Source organism: Zeugodacus cucurbitae, chromosome 4 (genome assembly GCF_028554725.1).
Source record: "Zeugodacus cucurbitae isolate PBARC_wt_2022May chromosome 4, idZeuCucr1.2, whole genome shotgun sequence".
Classification (NCBI taxonomy): domain Eukaryota; kingdom Metazoa; phylum Arthropoda; class Insecta; order Diptera; family Tephritidae; genus Zeugodacus; species Zeugodacus cucurbitae.
Window position 1 is genome coordinate 23,871,643 of NC_071669.1, and position 14,701 is coordinate 23,886,343.

The window sequence follows — 14,701 nt, forward strand, 5'->3', positions numbered from 1 at the left end:
AGTCCAACAGCCAATCAGAAACGTTCATTTCCCCGCTGCGCTAAAGAGGCGTAGCCGAACACCCCTGCATTCGCTTGGCTTATGCGATTTGTAAATGGGCGCAGTGCGCAAGTATGGCCCCGGCCACATAACCAGCTAACACAGCAACAGCAACAATAACAATGTAGTAAGGATTTGAAACAGGTTTGACTGTGCTTTTGTGGCCGCAAGTGTTTTGCGGCAATTCAGTTTAGCGCAGAAATCGCGTTAACGCGGGTGTCGCCAACATACGGAGTATACAAGACGAGTACGTGCGGACGGTGAAAACGTATTGAGTGCACAAAAACAAGTAGAAATTAAAGAAACGTTAAGTAAATAGCTAATAAATGTATGTGATAGGTGGGGTGTACAAAAAAAGTTTGTCATAAATGCATACACACACATAATTACATATACATAAATACCTAGTTACACATGTGTATGTACTCTGGCATATATGGTAACTAAAGAAAAAAAAATACATAAAATGAAATTAATTAACTGCGCTGCAGTAAGTTCGATGCAGTGTTTAGTGGCAGCAGCAGTTGTTCAGTAGTAATTAAATTCATGCACGTCGCCAAACTAAACGTCAACCAGCAGACACCTACGGCGACAGTTCGTTCGTGAGCGCTTCCAATTAACATAATACACGCGAATTCTATGATTGTGCCAATAAAAAATAAACAAAAATATTTAAAAAATTAATTAAATTAATTGCAATAATAACACAAAATAAAAAAATAAATGTAGATATTAATTAATAAATTAGTGAAATTATAATTAAGTAAATAAATGTGTTGATGCCAATTACCAACTTGCATTTGGTATAGCAATTTAAACATCAAACAAATGTATGTTTCATTGTGTAACAATAAATTAGTAAAATGTGCATACTGTTGAACATTATCAGTACCGTGATTTGAATTCACTAAATAATTAATTATTATTATAAATAAAAAATCTAAATATTTGATCAATCTAAAAATCAATTACACTTTCAAAAGAGTGCAAACAATAAGTGCAATAGTGTCATTTTATAATAAATTAATAACAACAGTTGTTTGCTTTGTTCGGTGCGAGCGTTTGCCGACGCCTATAGGCGTGTAGTATGGAAAGCAACGCTTTTGGTAGCAGCCATTTGCCGTCACAAGCTTTAGTCGTACTTTCGGAGGCTGCCTCCGGTTTGCATGAGGCTTTGAGGGGCCAACGGCCTTTCCCACCTAGAGTAAGTGCATGTACAGAAAAATTTTAATAAAAAACACAAAATGTGAATTATTAAATAGAAATCAATTCACGATTTTATGGAATATATGAACTAAACAGATTATAAATAGTCCTAAAAATTGTAAAAATATATTAATATTTATTTAAAGAAAAGGAAAACAATCATAAAATGATGATTACAAAAATGTAATATTATGAAGAAATAATTTTAGTATTATCAACAAAGCTCATTTAGACTAGACTCACATAAATTGTAACTAAATTTTAATGATTTCTTTCAAATTAAAAGTGATTAAAATGAAAATTTAAAATTTGATATCATTTAAATTTGAGTTTTGTAATCAAAGTAAAGTTTAACGGCATTTCTGATATGCAATTTCATTACTTCGCGTTTATTGCTGATTAAAAAATGTTCGAATAAAAATTTACTTAAACTTGATGAATTCTCCAGGTTGATTAAAACTTACGGAGGAAAAAATGTTTATAAGAAGAATCAAAACACTCTTTATATGGCATCACAACAACCTTACCTAAGAAAAGCACTTATCTACAATAATCTAATTTTAACGAATCATTAGTCGTTCGGGTACCACTTTCTGTCAAAGAAGACATAATTTAAGTTCTCTGACTTTTTTGTGTTTTATATAATCCATAGAAAATTGACTACCATAGTCTAACATAAATAATAAACTCTCAAAACAAGATTCAAGCTTGATCACTCAATCATCATTCTCCTATTTCAGAATTTTCTAATTCAAGTTTGTGACCTTTTTTATCGGAATAGTATTTTTGATTTAATACAAGATTTGTTAAACTTCAATTGAAACTTAAATTGAAATATTCCGTATTAAATGACTCTCATCACCAGTAAATGTTTGTATTGTAAACTACTTAAAAATACTCAAATCTTATTTTTTTAGTCGGCGAAGAAATTTAATGCTACATTCTGCGAAAACTGTATTGTATGGGACTTATTCTTTAACCACTCACAAAATTGCAAAGATTATTTCCTATGTTAAGTGGATGTTTTTTTCAGATGTCTGGTTTTAAATGTGACAATAATTGTTTCTTCTTTTTGACAGCTATTACTTAATTTATACTCACTTTAGTTTGTCATTTCATAATGAAGAAGCTTACTTCGGAACAACGTTTTTTGGTGACTTACTGCAATTTGCTGTACAAAGTGATCGAAAAGACAAACTCTCTTATATGTTTAATGAAGCTAAATTTTTGACCATTAACATTAAATTATATGCGTTCATTTCTTCTTGAAAGCCAGCTGGCTAAAAACACCCTTTAAATAATATTTCTAATCCGAAAGATTCCACTTTCAATTTTGAGGATATGATCCAGCGCTTACAACGATTTAGAATTGTGTAGCCAATTTCCAAGTTTAAACTCAAGGATAAGGCCTCACGGTATATGACTATCCGGTGAATAATTTGAAAACTCATATAAAATATGGCATAAAATAGTACACTCGGTTCCAAAAAAATCGATTAAAGTGATTATTTATCATAGTGAATTTAATTTTGAAAAACTCATTTCAGTGATACTTCATTTTCCATTTACTTATACCATTCTATATAATTTGTACCAGTTATTTGTTCGATTGTCCACTTCTTAAATTTTGGTCTATAGATACCATCTATAAATAATATAAGGAAATACAAAAAGATAAATAAAGCATTTAACTTTAATATATTTTTAGTCCGAACAAATATGGAAAAAATAATTTTACATTAATTTAAATATTTAATATTTTCATGAGCCTAACTGGATCACAAATAAAATTAGTTGAGCAATATTTAATATTCATTCGACTTTGAATTTTAGATAATTATTTTTCTTCCTATCAGATGTAATGTGTCCACTTATAGGCAAATTAAGCTTCGTAAATTGATTTTTGAAGAGTTGGTTCCCCAAACGACAAATTTTTCAATAAATAATAAACAAATTAAAATTTAAAAGAATAAAAATACTAAGTGAAGTTAAGTTGATTAAATAAAGATTCAAAGATATAAACTTATATATACTATATATATATATATATTATATACTCGTACCTCGCTACATAAAAACAACGCTTCAATTGGCAACTACGAACGCGCTAACAACAAATAATTCTCTCTCGCAAATGTTGAGTTGAACATAAATTATGGCAAATGCCAGTTAACGACAGCTGCAATTCGTGCAAATTGATCGCTGATGGATCATTCAAACAAGCAACCGAACATAATTACACACGAGCACATATTTACTGATCGATTGACTGGCAACTGCATGTGACTCTTTTCTCAAGCGAACACTTACTAGTAACAAGAATTTCCAAAGGAAATTAAACAGTTACACTAAATATGGCGAAAAGTGGTGGCAAACTGGTTGACGTTAAGCGCAAGACAGCCAACAAGAACTGTTAAATTATTATTAATTAATGTAATTGCACACATGTGGCAACATTTGGCACAAATTCTATTGAGGTCCCTTGAAAGTAGTCACAGAAGACTAAGCAGAAGAATAACTACTTTAAAATAAGTGGTGAGCCAAATTCTCAACTTATTCATATTTATTTCGAAATGTGCAAAGAATGTTTACGTAACACCCGCACTGATCCGTCAATAAAGGTCTAACTCAAGTGCTTGCAACAACTCTAAAGCGGCCGTCTTGTCTGAAGATATCTTTGCGATACTGGACATATTGTTCGCATGTTTAACATAACTTCACCCGGTTGGAGGCGAACTCAACTCCGCAGAGCTAAAGCTGTCGCACTACTCATTTTCTTAGCATTCTGACATTCGTGTCAATACACCAAATATCGGCGGCGGCGGCCAACAACACAGCGGCCAACCGTGATCAAAGCGAATATTTTTCATCATTTGTAGCATCAGCGTCAAAATCATCGCTCATGTTTACAATGACAGACTAACCGACAAACGGTGCACAGTGCACAAGAAGACGACAAACAAGCCTCAACTGCCTTGAGTGGAGTTGCGTTCCAAGTGAGCACCTATCGCACCTTCTTAGCATAACTGCTGTTCGGAGGACAACCAGTAGCTGGCAACAACAATAATAACAACAACAACAGTAATGAATAGTCAGAGTTTGGTAAGCAGCATTGGCATTGCAGCAATCATAAATCGTCAGGCAAATCTGCACACAATGGGTCACAAATACAGAGCGGCGCGATGTGGAGCAGCCGCAGCGTCAACAGTAGTGGCAACAGCACATAACAACTGTCTTTGCGACAGTGACAACAAACGTACAGTGGTGTGATGCGTGCGAATCAGCTGATAAAATTAGTTTTGAATATTTTGCTTTAAAAGTGAATTTTGGAGCTTTCATTACTGAAATTTCCTTTGAGAGGCTAAAATTCAAGAAGGAATTTTACCTTTTACATTTGCTTTAAATTTTGAAGTTGTTAGTGGGAATTTTCGTCAGGATTCTAAAACTTTACATTACAAAATTAGTTTTTCATTTACAAAACTTTTTATTTGATGCGTTCTCAAATTTAATTAATCCAATACTCTTTGAGAGGCTAAAATTCAAGAAGGAATTTTATCTTTTACATTTGCTTTAAATTTTGAAGTTGTTAGTGGGAATTTTCGTCAGGATTCCAAAACTTTACATTACAAAATTAGTTTTTCATTTACAAAACTTTTTATTTGATGCGTTCTCAAATTTAATTAATCCAATAAACTCCGTTTTGGATCCAAAATTTAATTTAAAATAGGTTTTGTTGAATATTTAAAACCACTTAGAATAATTTGGCGAAAATCAAGAATCGAAAATTACGTTCTTTCAATATTTTTCTAATGCTTGACTAAAATTAAATATTTTTGATATTTATAATTCAACCGAAGTAATTTAAGCACAACCGTGTATGCAAATCAATATTTTACCAATAAAACCATTATAAACATAGGAGATTTTTATTCATGAAATCGCATTTTTAGATTTCACAAAAAAAAAATAATCGAGAATTAATATTTTTACCGCTGTGAATTCAATGTAACGGCCCCAAAAACATAGGTGCGTCGATAGACAACATTAACCTAGGTAGGTATGTAGGTTGTAAGGCTGTTCCCATAAGGGAAACAAGTCCATTGAGAAGCCAGGATCCCTGCTTTACTATGTATTAGGATTCGACAAAGCACCCTGCACCTACTACAATTCTGCAGATATTTTTCACTTTTATATCCACTCTTACGTTCGGTTGTTCGAAAAAGTGAGATCCGAGATGCTATTCTTGATCTCATAAAGGCGGGACATTCCAGAAAAAAGTGATGAGATGATCCCACCTCGTCCTCCTCCATACAGCTTCTACAGCTATCATCCAGTAAGATTTTAACCTTACAGGTTTTTACCCAAGTTTGGTGTCAACTAACAAATTTAATAGTAATATTATAGGAGAGTTGCACACTAGTTTAAATAATTAAAATTTTAACATCGACTTGTTCAAACTAAACCACTGTGCAGCGTTGTCAGCTTATGTATTAGCCTCAACTCACCAGTATAAGTAAAGTGCTACCAACTAAATTGTTTTTATTTTTTTGTGTGTTCTTTTAAGAAGTGCATTGTTTTAGTTTTTTAAATCTTTCGTCGAACTTGAATACTAAGGCGTTTTAATACATTCAATATAGAAGCGTGCGAGTCGAAGCGCTCATTGAATGGGTGTGGTGATTTATTGGGGCAAATAAACTACTGTACTTGCAACGTCCCAGGCGCATGCTACTCAACTCAATTCGACGTTTTATGATCGTTTCACATGAATTTATAGAAAATATGCAACAAAGCGGAGGAGTAAAAAAATTAACTGTTTTGAAAAAAAATAAACTTGCCGAAATGTACAAATAATAAAAAAGGTTTATAATTTTATTTCAGACTTTTTATTTAAAACTATATTCTCAATAATTCAACAGACACTTTTACTTTATGGCGCATAATCAAAAAATACGTAAAATCGGCTTGGCAAAGGCTCATTTATGGCATAACATAATTCCTTTTGTGAAAAGTTCCATGAAATTTTAAGTAACTAACCGTCTTTATCAAATGACCAACTTCGATATCATGTGAACTAATTTAAAAAATTTTATACATCTGGGAGAGTATGTCTAATAAACTTTTCTTCTTCTTTGGTACTACAACCGTTGGTCGGTATAGGCAGAGTACACAAAACTTCGCCAGTTGCCTCTTTGATCTGTTTCCATTGCTTCCGTTGTCCATAGTCTCGAATTGCTAGAGCATCGTCTTCCGTGTGTACAATATACCCTAAACAACGCATTAATTGCATTTGTAAGCTCTTAACTATATCCGTGTCACCATAAAGTTCACACAGTTCATGGTTTCATCTTCATCAATTCTCATTGCCCATGTGGTCGTCTCCATAGACCTTACGGATCTCGGTTCGTGATATATATTTGAGCGCCGTACGGAAATCTTGAAATCATCGAAAGTGGAATTTGCTTCTCAATTGCCTACCTATCCCAAAATAGCACCTGTTGGCAGGAGTTATTTTGCGCTTAATATCCAGACTTAGATTGTGGGTATTTTTTATACTGGTTACAATATAAAGAAAGTCTTTCATTTCTTCAATTTTGTAGTTGCCAACAGTAACGTAGTTCCCCAGAGCAAAAGAATCTTTAAGTCTGGCCTCCAGATCCCTCACTCGATAACCATAAGTTCCACATCTTCGCTTATTGTTATTCTTTTTCAATTATTGTATTTCTTTTCAATTTCATCGGAAATATTGCAGAAAATTCTCCCATCTTCTTCTTTTGAGTTTTTTTTCATAACCAATGTAAGTGAAAGAATATCGTTATAATCCGACTTGCTTCCTTCATAAACTTCAGATGAAAGATTTCCTCGAATAAAGTCACGGGACGCCTACTTTATAGTTCAGAGATCTTATTGACCGTGTTACTATTACTCAATAATTCCAGCAAAATTTAGGACATGGGGCAATAAAGTAGCTGACAACAAAGGAACATCAAAAAAATCATCAGTATTTTGGAGAGCACTTAAATATCTTAGAACACACCATTTATCGGCTAATATCAAAAGACTCGAAGAAGAAACTCGGCCAAACCTTTAGCATGAAGTATGCATATTTGTTTTCTCATATACATACTCCCACTTACATTTCACCGCTGCTAAGCAATAATAATTTTTCTAAAGCAAGTAAACAATCCACACGCATGCACAGAAAATATTTGCTTTGGTATAAATTGATTTATTCATTTGTAAGTCGAAATAATAAAAATTAATAATGGCCAAAGTGTAACGAATAGTCTCCGACCGTTTGTTGAACCGCAACTTACACCGCAAACAGGCACAAAGCAAGGCAAGGGGATGTGAGGGTTTGGTTATTACTAGCCGTGCAACATATTAAAAATGTCAAATGACTTAATGGTGACGCGAGCATAATGTCGTCATCAATTCTCATATGCAACATACAATTACACTAAGGTTAAAGCAACAACAACAACTGTATAACAACAACTTGTATAAGAAAATCATCATCCCTTTGCGCAACAATTTCGCAATGCCACCAAGTTAGAGCTACGTTAGAACATACGCTAGTGCTGGGTGTTCTTTCACATACAACATACTATGTGGCAACACCAGCACAGCCACAAAAATTTGCCAAATTAAATGAAAGTTGTAAATATTTGTGATTTACCTTTCTAGCACGAAATATGTGAGCTCGCATGACATTTTTGCCGTCGTCACCGCAACAGGGGGTATACGCCAAAAATTATGATGCCTACGGTTCGCGCTGTACACCTACATACATACATATACCCCGTCCGCCGCACTCACATATGAAATATTTTGCGCAATAGCTTTTATTTTAATTTAATAACGCAACTACGACCGCTTCGCAAAAAATATGGAATAAGTAATATTTAGAGGATTTTTGCGCACTTGCAAGCTCACACACACATACATACGTACAACTATGTATGAAATAATTGCCTTGCTGTGCACATAAGCATTTGCGTTAGCGCGCACCTTTTGCTTACAACCACATATGTGCATATGTATGTATGTGTATGTACATTCGGATTCCAGAGCAGCGTTTTCCACATTCCACGGCAGTGGCTCAAATTAATGCAATAATTCATTGTAATAACTTAACTCAGCCAACTGACTAACTGGCGTGCATTGCAGCCGCCGCTTGTGTTGGTGTTGTGTGTTAAGTGTTGGGGACACGTTTACTTTACTACTGCGTTTATACGGGAGGGAGAAGTGCGGAGTGGCCGCTGACCACGCTGCTGCCACTTGCTACTCGTATTAGCTGCATTTGGCGTACAGCAGTAATATTTTAGATGAATGCTGTTTGTTGTAGTGTTTTTGCGTTATTTTGTTTATGTTACCAATTAAATTGTTCTTAAGACTGATTATTATTTTTTTACGCACATACAACATTTGTAAGAGCATAAGTGCATACTTATTATTACAATAATTGTATATATTGGAGTTTTCTGCTAAAATGATTTTTTATGGTTTTTTAATTAGTCAGTCCACAAATTAATTACCAATCAAGGGTAAGACAATTTTAAAATTATGCACAAGAATAAGACTTTGGAAGAATGTTCCAGAATGAAATTTCAGATATATTATATATTAACTTAACTTGCAGTTGATCACCAACCAAGGGGCTTAAATGATTTGATATCGTACCAAGTTGCTTGAAATACGTCAAAGAGTTCCTGGATATCTGATGTCAAAAATAACTGGTATTGTCTGACCATCCAGATCAATATTTAACTGCAGTGGAACTTCCATAATTCGAACTTCTATAACTCGAAGATTTCCATAACTCGAACTTTTGAATTGGCAATAGAAGTCAAATTTCATAGAAATTTCCTTCCATAAATTGAACTTTTCGACCAGGGCATAATACAAAAAATAAAATTTTACTATCGACGCAGAATATTAAATATGTCCCTATATTCGTATGGAAGCGAACAAAAAATATTATATTACACTTATAGATTTCATAAATCGTCGGGATACAGACCAAACAATAGCAAAGTGCAACCAACAAAGTTACAGAATACATGTTTTAACGTACATATGTACATAAAACTTTTATCGTAGTAAATAAATAAAAACAGTGTATAAATCTATATTTTAAAGCTTTTTAAAAAATTTTATTTTTTAATGAAAAATTCTATAACTCGAAGTTTTGTGGATTACAGTGATTCGAGTTAGAGAAGCTCCACTGTTTTTCTAATTTCTTTTTCTCGGATTATTTAAAAAGCAAAGCATACACCATTAAATTCTCGAAGTATTGACGTAAATGTAAATGAGAGCATGGAGTTTGTATGGAAATTTGGAAAGTTTGTTCGATTGGCTTGTCTATAGCAGTTAGCCAATCGATGACAGCTTATGTATAATATCAATATGGATATGCCTTTCTTCAGTGCTTTCCTTTAGTTCAATACTTTCTGCTGCGCAAATCGGACAATAAAATTAAACAAAATAAAATATGTATATAACATGCTCTTTAGACAGATTTTATAATTTCACGTGTCCTCACAACTATTGAGGAAACTTGGAGGATAATGTTAATTTCGGTTACGTACAATTCTCACCCGATATATATTTTTTAGTCCAAATTTAGAGAAAATTAACCACTGGGAAGAATAATTATTTTTGGGTCAGTTGGAGATTTTTCCTACAGGACACATTTCTACATGCAAGCACACCTACAACGTCTAATATGCTACAAAGGTACCTAGTATATGTACATATATGCAAGTAAATGCTTAGTACAATTGCTTTCCACTGCATAGAGTCACGCGCGTATTTAACAAATGATTTTATTAGAAGGTAATTGGTACTCGGCTCACTATCGGTGCATTGTTTCGCTGTAAATTATGACCGCAATTATATGTCCAACAGAAGTTTTATTGTTAAGGTTACAAGTGGTTATTGTTATTGTAGCTAATGTAAGTGTATTGACAAGCTGTTGCGGAAATTTTTGCACAAAATCTGCTTTCAAGTGTGCATACATACTCATACGGTATGTTTGTAAATGGATGTACTCTTTTATTTCTAAATACATAAATAACAATTACATAAATTTAGAAATCAGAATGTTTGTTTGTATGTTATCCTAGAAAATCTCTAAAATATGTGCACATTAGGGTGGAGTAACTTTTAACCATATTTCGTTGAGAAGGTAACACTACTCAACAAATCTGTAGAAAAAATTTGCTATTGATATGCTAAGAGATCTGTGGAAGTATTTGAGGTGCGCTAATTACGATTTTAAGGACGATATTTCACGTACATATTTTATTTGATGAAGCCAATTCCACTGTTGTAGTTTAGAAACCAATAGCTCAGATTATCCCTAGGACAAGTGAAGGTCTCTTACTTACCGTCCGTTTTTTCTGCACTCCTCAGGTCTCCTTCATCATAATATCCCAAATCTTCTTCCCAATTTTCTGAGGAAGCTTGACCTAGGAAACCCTATCCGTGAGGAAGGAATCTCTGGAGATTCAATATAATGCTTGTTTTTCCTTGAAACCCCAGGCACTTTTGTCAAAAAAGTAGAAGTCGTTGAAATGGTTAGATAGTTCTCGCCAAATCATTGAAACCGCAAAAAGTATAGATCGTTTACCATGTAACCAGTTACTTAGATTTGCTGCACAAGTTGACAACACAAGTAGGAGCCCCCTCCCGATCCTTAAAGCCAACAGCACAGCCAAAATATTTTCTCATTTTAGTAGTTGTCCTCTTCTGCGAATTAGGTTTAAACCCCGTTTCTATACCTCAGACATTTTGATACTGTTGACATAAAAAGCTCAAAACTAAAACACGTGTTTTCTTTTGTCAACCGAAATTACAACTAACTAACCTCAGGGACGTTGAGATGATAGAGAACAAGGTTAAAACAAAAATCTTACGTGTTAAGAATTTTTTACTATCATTTGCGATTTTAGCAACCCTAAATTAGTATGAAACTCTTATATCACATTTAAGCCGAGCGCGGTGGAATATAGCCCGAAATTTTTGATTTTGAATGATTGAAGTTAAACTCTGTTTCAAGCTTTATGGAAATTTTCAGAGTTATTGTTTGCTTAGTACAATTTTTATGCTTTGAAACCTTTTGTAAAAGTGGCAAAAATATATAATACTGTAATTTACTTAATATAAACCTCAAATAAAAACTCATATATTATTTTAATTGCATAGTAAATTTACATACTCAAAAGAAAAAATCTGATTCGGGAAGTAAATAAACACTTCTTCTTAGCCAGGGGCTTCAAAATTTTAACAAACATATATTTTCTTACTATACCGATTTAAGTTACAATATAATTGATGACCATACCATATATATTAAATACATATTTACAAGTGAGAACAGTATGATCATACTTGCCATTAAATGTTCTAACTATTTAATATGGAACCTGGTCTGTATATCGGAAAAAATTAATATTTTCGAGTGATACTGAAAAAACTATAATACTTTGTGCCTTAATTCTTTAATACATTATGTAAATGTTATGAAGATAATGCAAAAAACTAAAGTTGGTGTACATTCATTGTATTATTTATTAAAAATTCAAATATCTCGTTTTTTTTGGGGAAGCCCTTTAATTCCTTTAATGCAATGCAAATAAAGGATTTTTTGTTGGTTTGTTGAAGCAAAGTCTTACAACAGATTATGATAAAGCGACAAGTTGAGTGTAAAAAGCAAACAAAGTCTTATGCAAATTCCAACTTCAACCAGCTGAAGTCGGAGCATCTCCATAAACAACAACACCAACACCCCTACCAGCATACACGCAGCTGACCCACGCAAGTATCAATTGTAGTCCTCATAGCCGCCGCACCAGAGCGCAGAGTGGGCAGAGTTATAAGAGATAATATGCGCTGATCAGGGGTTGGTTTTCATTTCAATGGATGTGCACAAATCACTTTAATGCCTAATATTAAAATACACAAAGAAAAGTAGCTAGCTGATTATACACACCAGGCGGAGCGCGGCTAGTAGTATGCCAGTATTTTTTACATAAGCAAACAACAAACAAGAAATGCCCGCGGGGTGGTTGGTGGGTTATCCATGCAAAATCAGTGTTTATCGTTGTAAATCAAAGCAATGTTCGTGCTCATGTTCGTGTAATAAAATAAAAATTTATCGTAAACAACAATGTGTTGAGCGGTTGTTGTTCTAAGGTGGTGAGATGTCGACGGCGAACACCTGCGTCCATGCTTTGCATGGTGAATTATGAGTGGAATACATAGCGGTAAATGTCCATATTACCACTTGTTTATTGTTAGCAAATAGATAAATGACTTTTGCATGCTTGCATACAAACTTGAGAGTATTTCGAAATGAGTGCCCGGAAAAATGCTGCCGGCCAGAGCGCGACACTCATTGACAAGCCGCGCAGTAATTAATTGGCGATTTATTGTAGAATTACGCAATTAATCAGCGAATTAATAAATCACGGGGGTGACTGAAGTGTGGCAGAAAGAAATTGTGGAACAAGTCAACTATGTTGTGCAACTGTGAAACTAACATGATGCCCATATATGAATGTATTTGCAGGTGTATGCAAAGTTCCGAACTTTTTTTGACTTCCAAATCATTCAATCAAATGAATCTTTAGTTTGTTTGGCGATAAATTGTAGTACTTTATTTCGACTTCTTTTGTTCAATATAAATACATATGTATGCCTAATTTCACTGAAGAAATTCCCACTGCCAGACATGGGTCAATATATTCGTTTTGTGACATGCATTTTCAAAATCATAAATTGCTTTTTTGGTTTGAAAACATTTTGAAATAGTAACTGAAATACAGAAAACTGTATTTTCTAACGTATTTTAGTGTAGCAAAATATCTATCGTGAATTTTGAAACAATTGATCTATCCATTTATAATACTTTGCGTAAGTGCATTTTTAAGTCGCTTCGAAAATGGTATAATGGACTTAAGTCTTCTCTCAACGACTCCCAGTACATAAAAAGTTACCGAAATTTTTTCAAAAGTCTTTTTTTTGCAAGCCGTAGTATGCTTGTTTAAATCTCCAAATCACTAATCAATTATCTTCCGCATTCGACTGTAGGATCAAAATGTACTTTGTTGAGTGCATATTCCATAAAACAAAGTAAGTTGCAGTCAGGAATATTTAATACACTTTATTTTATAATAACTTATCAGTTGGCGTATCAAAGAGAATAAAATGTATATAATTATGTACAAAACCAGAATTGTTAATTAAGAAAATTTCTTACTAAAAATTAATGCTCCTGGCTGATGAATTTTGCTACGCTACATTAAGAAACTCAAATATTTTTTTTTTCATTGCTCATTCAATTTTATTAAATATAGCTTAATTAGTTATAAAAATAATGGAATTTAATGTTCCCCCCTGCTCGTTGATGCATGTGCGGCATATTACCTTTTTTTCTTTTGTATGGCAGCAGCTACAGCAGCGATTGTTTCCTCCGTTCGAACTGAAGGGGTTTCGATGGTAAGGTCTTCTATTGACTGTCCCATGCTCGGCAAAATTGTTTACAAGTCTCATTATGGTCCATCTGCTCGGAGGATTGCCGAACCTTCTTTGAACCGAAACTACGGACTCCGGATAGCGGCGGACAATCCAAATTCTTGTTTCAGTGTCCCAGTTATCCATTTTTGTTAAATGTAAAAGTCAATCTGCAAAATAAAAAACCAGATTCATTAATTAGAAAAAAAAATATTTAATTAATATTTTTTTTGGTAGCGGCTTTCATCAGCCACCCTATATTATACTTAAATACTTCACAGGTTAAAACCAAATTAATGAATTTTGATGACAGTGAATACAGTAACTCGATTAAAGATGTGCATATATGATCCTCAACTCATCGTTCTTAAGTATTTTTCAACAACTGTACTTGCATACCACAACAACAAAAATAAATACATTATTTTGAATTTTCGAAATGAATTAATCACTCTGAAATTATTTTGAATCAAACTACAACAATAACAAGTAAGGAAGGGCTAAGTTCGGGTGTAACCGAACATTTTATACTCTCGCAATTTATTGATGTAATTTTATAAAGACAACACAATTCGACCCATATATTCGGCATAAAGTTCAATAGAATAACGAAAATCATCATAAATAGTATATGGGGACTGAGGTAATTCCTAAACCGATTTCACTCGTTTTCACCACCAAGATTCAATGTATCGAAGACTATACGATCACTTAATTTAATATTACTTATAATTAGGTATATAGGATCTGGGGGAAGTTATGACCCGATTTTTACCATTTCAGGTACAGAGAGAAACTGTTATAAGAAAAAAATTCAGAGGGAATGAATTACATTAAAATATCTGAGGGATTTACCTATATTTTCGGTGAAAAATTAACCTTAGGCACTGAGTTCTTCATGTTTGATATCAGGGGCCTTGAAAAGTCATGGTCCGATTTT

At 33.5% G+C, this 14,701-nt stretch overlaps 1 protein-coding gene across 3 annotated transcripts in view; it reads left to right on the forward strand.

Moving 5' to 3' along the window:
- Window positions 1-202: 202 nt before the first annotated feature.
- The window catches only part of LOC105214770 (protein Teyrha-meyrha), a 39,866-nt gene continuing 25,367 nt past the window's right edge, over window positions 203-14,701 (forward strand). For 2 of the 3 annotated variants that reach the window (XM_011188378.3, XM_054229386.1), the window contains exon 1: window positions 204-1,243. In XM_011188378.3, the coding sequence (XP_011186680.3) occupies window positions 1,127-1,243 (117 nt within the window). In that variant the 5' untranslated portion in view covers window positions 204-1,126. Of the gene's footprint in view, window positions 1,244-14,701 lie in introns of all 3 variants that reach the window. The other variant, XM_054229384.1, reaches the window with a different exon arrangement.